This window comes from Labrus bergylta, chromosome 21 (assembly GCF_963930695.1).
Source record: "Labrus bergylta chromosome 21, fLabBer1.1, whole genome shotgun sequence".
Lineage (NCBI taxonomy): Eukaryota > Metazoa > Chordata > Actinopteri > Labriformes > Labridae > Labrus > Labrus bergylta.
In genome coordinates, this window is record NC_089215.1 from 15,304,599 (window position 1) to 15,310,573 (window position 5,975).

General features: G+C 47.1%; 1 protein-coding gene across 1 annotated transcript in view; it reads right to left on the reverse strand.

Moving 5' to 3' along the window:
• The window catches only part of hs3st3l (heparan sulfate (glucosamine) 3-O-sulfotransferase 3-like), a 13,909-nt gene extending 8,206 nt beyond the window's left edge, over positions 1–5,703 (reverse strand). Inside the window, exon 1 of the mRNA XM_020640448.3 lies at positions 4,891–5,703. Coding sequence (XP_020496104.1) covers positions 4,891–5,372 — 482 coding nt within the window. The 5' untranslated portion in view covers positions 5,373–5,703. The remainder of the gene's footprint in view (positions 1–4,890) is intronic.
• Between the last annotated feature and the right edge of the window lie 272 nt (positions 5,704–5,975).

The window sequence follows — 5,975 nt, forward strand, 5'->3', positions numbered from 1 at the left end:
GTGGAGACGTCACGTAAAGAAAAAACAAGGAAACAAGATACTTCAGGTTGTAGACTACAGCCTGAAATATCTGGAAGACATTTAAAAATCCTCTAACGTGCATTTCTTAACCCGAGGACTGCTGCTAAAACTCTTTAAAGAGTCTGTGGCGCCCAATTCACGGAGGTTATAGTCCTCATTGCAGCGGGCGTGGGGTTAGAATCCCTCCTCGCCTCTTTGCTTTATACCTACCAACCTCTCCTTTTCTCTTCATCTGAAAACAGGGTCTCTGTGTTTCTGGCTCTCTTTTCTCGATGTGCTCTGTGTGTCATCACTGGTTTAGTTTATTGCTGCCATAATGCAGAAACAAAAAAACGTCTCAATAAATAAAACTCTAAAACCTTAATGCTTACGCTCCGTCTCCCAGAAATATAATTTTTACAACTTATGTGCAATCAGAAATGTTTTCCAGAAGTCGACCTGGCGCCCCTCTGACGAGAGGTTCAGTGTTATTCATAAATGAAGTGTTTTATCAAAGGTCCATTCCATGAACCTGATGATGAAGTGTAAAATCCTGCAGTTCCTCAAGTGTCCACTAGAGGCTGGCTGCAGAAGCACAGGAAGTCACATACACACCCATTCAAAAAAGCAGAGATTATGTTAAATGAGCTCCTGTCTCCATCATGTGTCCATCATGTCTCCAGCTCTCAGCCTGTCGTTAGGTTGACTGAAAGTTAGGCTGAGACATCATTTCCAGCATGGAGACCGCCATCGATGGGGCTCCAGCACCCCCTGCAGGAGCAGACGGGTGACGTCAGTCCGGCTTCATTCATATTTACAGTCTGTGGTTTTAATAAATCACAGACTTAATGAGTGATAACATACATTTTTACCAGCAGGACTTTTATCATTCAGCCATGATGGGTTCTTATTTAGTCTTATTTAGTTTGGTCTTTTTCAGTGTCTAGGTTTCTTGTCTTATTTGATCCTGTCTATCGTAGTGTTGCTTGTGTCCTTTGTGTGTTCATGTTTCCTGTTAGGTCTTTAGTGTTTCCTGTTTTATTTTGTAATTTTTTGTGTGTATTATTGTTGTTACATTTTTGAGTGCTCTGTGTCTTTAGTGTTCTGTGTTTTATATTGTAGTTCTTGTCTCAGTGTTTCTTGTCTTGTGTTCTCTCTCTGCCTCTCTGTGTGTTTCCCTCGTTGTCCTCACCTGTGTCTGGTTATTCCTGTGTCTATTTAGTCTGTGTTTCTTCCTCTCTGTGTCTGATCATTAATACGTTTTCCCCACTTCAGATGTCAGTTTTTTTCCTCGTGTCTACCTGTGATTATTTTTAGTTGGACGTTTCAAGAAGTAAGCCTTGTTTTTTGACGATTTGTTTAATAAATATTTTTGTTAGTTTCAGCAATTGGGTCCACCTCTTTGTTTTTTCAACGAACCGCGACAGAATGATGTTAAGAAGTTCAGATAAGGCGGGACAACAAAAAAATTTTTGTTTAAGAATTCTTGGAAACCAACAGGAAAAGCAAATGCTGACGATGCAGCCTATCAGGTTCAAGCTGTGCCAGTAAATCACAGTCAATAATGAATGTCGATAAATCTCCCTTTACCTCCAGAAGAAAACACAACCTGACTCTACGTCTTCAGGAGCGGACCTGACACACACACACACACACACACACACACACACACACACACACACACACACACACACACACACACACACACACACAGCTCTGGTGACGGTCCCTGGGGTTGAAGCGGAGGTCAGCAGAGATGTGTGAGGTTGTTGTAACACCGATCACCTCTTGACCTCCAGCCTTATCTCCTCACCCTTTTATTTATCTCCCCCTCTTCTTCCCCCGTCCTCCTGTCATGTCATCTTTTAGCAGGAAACCATCACCGGGACAGAGGGGTGAGTTTTAATGGATCCCTCCGAGAGAGAGAACGAGAGAGAGAGAGCGCGGTGTGTAACCTGAGCCCTGTGAGCCTGAGCGTGGGGATTATTCAGACGAAGGATAAAGCTTCCTGCTAATTGTAACAGAAGCTGAGCTGACCAGCGCTAACCGCTCTAATGCTGGAGTCAACCCAAGGTCAGAGCCAGGAGATAGAGCTATCGATCCCCCCCCCCCCACACACACACACACACACACACACACACACACCTGCAAAACACATGCACGCACGCACAGCGAGGTAGAAACTTCCAGTCCATCCCATCGCAGTGCTCCTTCACATCCAATCTCCGCACACCATTAGAGGTCTTTGCAGGGTCTGATCTCCATCACCCTGCTGAAGCTAAAAGTTATTTTACACTGAAAGAGAAGAGGAGGAGAAAGATGAGGAGGAGGAGGAGGAAGAGTGAATGTGCGGATGGTGTATCTGCTCCTCTTTTATTGTGCATGAAAGCATCTGCACAGAAATGCAGGGTTGGCTCAGCCTCACTATATTTAACCTCATGTGCACAGACTGGAAACCTTCAGTGTTAATGGATGTTATTATAGACCAGCTGTTTGATTATATGTGTTACTTCCTCCCTTTTTGATCGCCCTCATTGTCCTCACCTGTGTTTGATTGCCGCCTGTATTAAGACCTCGTCCACACGTCGGCAGGTATTTTTCAAAGGTAGCTTGTTTCTGTGCGTTTTGACCTTTTGTACTCAGGTCAGAGTGTTAGGTCACAAACGTCGAACCTTTAGTGAAACTCCTTCCAGGGTGAAGATGTTCAGAAAGTCTGTTTAAGGTGTTTATGTGTAAACGTGGGAAAATCGTTTTTTTTAAATAACGTCACGTAGTCTGATGGTTCCAGCGATGATGTTGCCAGATTCTCCTGTAGTGTGACCTTACTATATGATCAGACTTTAAGGAAACATGCTATGTTGAAGTGCTGGCTTCTCTGACAACAATGCAGCAGCCAGTATGTCCTCCTTCTAACTTTAGATTCTGCTCCTGAATGCTCTGGATTTGTTTGGACCAGAGAAGGTAGGCGGTTTTAAGGCATCCCCACTTGGCCGTTTTGGACGCCCCTCGGTTTGCCAGATATGATTCCAGTTATCAGGTCAAACCAACAGGTGTTGCAGTGATGGAAGCGGGCAAGAGAACTGGTTCAGATAGAAGTGATTGTACCCGACCTAAAAAGCTTCTGCATGTTTCTAATAAGCTCCACGAGCAGAAACGTATTCAAACTAGGATCAATATTGGAGATGCTTTTGAAAAATGGAGAGAGGTTAGAACGCAGAAAGGTTTACAGACCGATGAAGCTTCAGTGTCCACCACATGGCAACCTGAGTGAGCATTGGCTCTAGACAGGAGGGGGCGGGGGAGATAGCTCTCCTGTGCAATGAGTGATAATTGTGAACATTTCCTGGTGTTAACATCCGTATTCGGTGGAATAGTAACCTGGCTGAGAATCTACAACACGCCATGAGGGACAGAAAAGCGTCACATCACAACGCTCTGAGCTGAACTTTATTGTCTGTCATGTTTTTTTTTGTCCTGTCAGACTTTGTTGAAGCCTCCATGATGTTTTGATTCAAATATCGGATGTCACCAGTGACTTTAGTGAGAAAAAGTTACCAAAACTAAAAACAAAACTAAAAAAATATCTGACAAAAAAACAGAGTTATCCTCTAGGATACGAGAAATAGTTTGTAGCATTAGGAGGTATGTACACTTCCTGTTTCAGCATTCAGACAAAGACGCACTTCCTCTGTCAGTGTGTGTGTGTGCTGTTTGTTATGAAGTGTGTGAACACATCATTAACTCGCAGCGTACACCGACCTGCAGTCAGAGGTCACTGACACAAGTGACAGCGATGTCAAGTGGCTCGACAAGCAGCGAGCCCCATCTGGCCCCCGAGGGGGGGGGGGGGGGACGAACGTGACAATCTGGTGTCACATTTACATCACCTGGTGTGTGACACACACACACACACACACACACACACACACACACACACTGTCTCCTCCAGATTTCAGAGATCCTCTGGCACAGTTTGCATCGTGCAGCTTGGAGATTTTGTGTTCAAACCGACACAGAAACAAAAATCCTTCTTTCTCTGAATCTCTGTCATGAGTCAAAGAGACAAGCCAAAGAGCTACCACTGCCGAGCCAATGGCACTATTGAGCCCCCGTCATAAACGGTAAGCTGGCTAACAGCACGCCACACAGCACAGATTTGGATGCATTTTTAATCTGGAATATTTGGAGCAGTTTGTGGGTCTGTAGGTTCACGCATGTCCTGCTCACAGTGTCAGAGAACCCCCGAAATCTGAAACCCCGCGTCTGTTTCAAACCTTTATGTTTCCTCGAGCAGTCTGAGTGACTCGCGTCTCCCTCTCGTGTGTTTGAGCTCCGAGTGTTTCCAAGTTTTCACCAGCAGGCTGTGAACAAAGCCACATGACAACAGTAACATCTGGCTGCAGCTCGAGAGATGATTACTCTGCTGCTCTGTGAGAACTCATCGCAAGGCCTCCCTACTGTGTACACACACACACACACACACACACACACACACACACACACACATGCACAGATTGGCATAGCCAGATGGCAAAGTCTCTTAGACTGTCACCTAAACCTCAGTAGGATAGCTGTGGTTATGTTCGAGTATGCAAACAGCACAAAAGGATTCATTTCTTCATATTTGGCTCTCTGACTCGGATTAAAATGATACACAAACTTTATACTGCACACACACACACACACACACACACACACACACACACACACACACACACACACACACACAGACACACAGACACACAGGTTTTGAAGTGGACTACTTTCAACAGAATGTAGATTCTGACATAAATGCAGAACTTTATGTTTAGAGAAGAAAATAATGAATAAAGAGGGACTAAAGTAGACCCTCGGTGGTGGATTCAGTGACTCTGCGTAAAGTGTGCGTACCTGTACCAGTCCAGCCCTCGTGCGTAATGCCGGTCGAAGAAGTGCGGCTCGGACCCGAGGGCCCTAATGTCCGGGTGGAGCCGCAGAAACTCCAGCAAAGCCCTCGTGCCTCCTTTTTTAACCCCTATGATGAGAGCCTGTGGTAACCTGCGCGTGGCTGTCCACTCCTTCGCCGAGCTGTTCGCCTCCAGCCCGGGAGGACCGCTGAACGCGCGCTCTACGGGAGCCATGGTCACCTCCCTGCTTCCGTTTCTGTCGTCGGGCCATCCCGAACCGGACACGAGAAACTCGCGCGCGGGCTGCTTGATGTCAGGTGTCTCGGTGAACTCGGACTCGCAGCAGCCGGTGAGCAGGTAGACCAGAGAGAAGCAGAGCACGCTCAGAGAAGACGCGATCGTGAGCCGGTGGAAGAGCCGGCGCAGGTCCGCGCTCCCGGGGTGATGATGATGATGGTGGTGGTGGTGGTGATGAAGAACTGCCATCCCTCACAGATCCTCGTCAGGTGAGCTGCCATTCTTCCACAAGTTCCGCTCACATCCCTCCTTCATACTCCAACACAGCGCGAGCTCTCAGAGTGATCCTCAGCGCGCGCTGCTGTCCCCCTCCTCCTCATGGTGCGCGTGGAGCGCAGTGAGCCCCCCAAACCCGCCTGTCAATCAAACCCAGATAACCAGAGTGTTTGCGTGACATCCAGGGTGTGAGCCCACTTTCTCTCCCAGCATGCACCGAGGGGAAAGAAAGGTCTAATATCAGAGCTCGCGCTGCTGCGGACCGGATCTCTCTCACTCTCTCGCCACTCCACGGGATTAGCGCGCCTCCATCCCGGCTCAGCCCAGGGGGTGGTGCGTTTAGGGCTCTCTGTCTCTCTCTCTCTCTCTCTCTCTCTCTCCCTCAGGTTGGAGGGTGATGGCCTGAGGCGACTTTGAGTCCTGTTTTATTTATCGGTTTGAACCTGAACGTCTCATAGCCTATATGTAATTATCACATTTAATGTGATTGACTGATGGAGAGTCTGTCTCACATTGGTTCAGTTTATCTGCAGCCATGTGCCATACCATCAAATCTGACATGATGAGGCCACACTG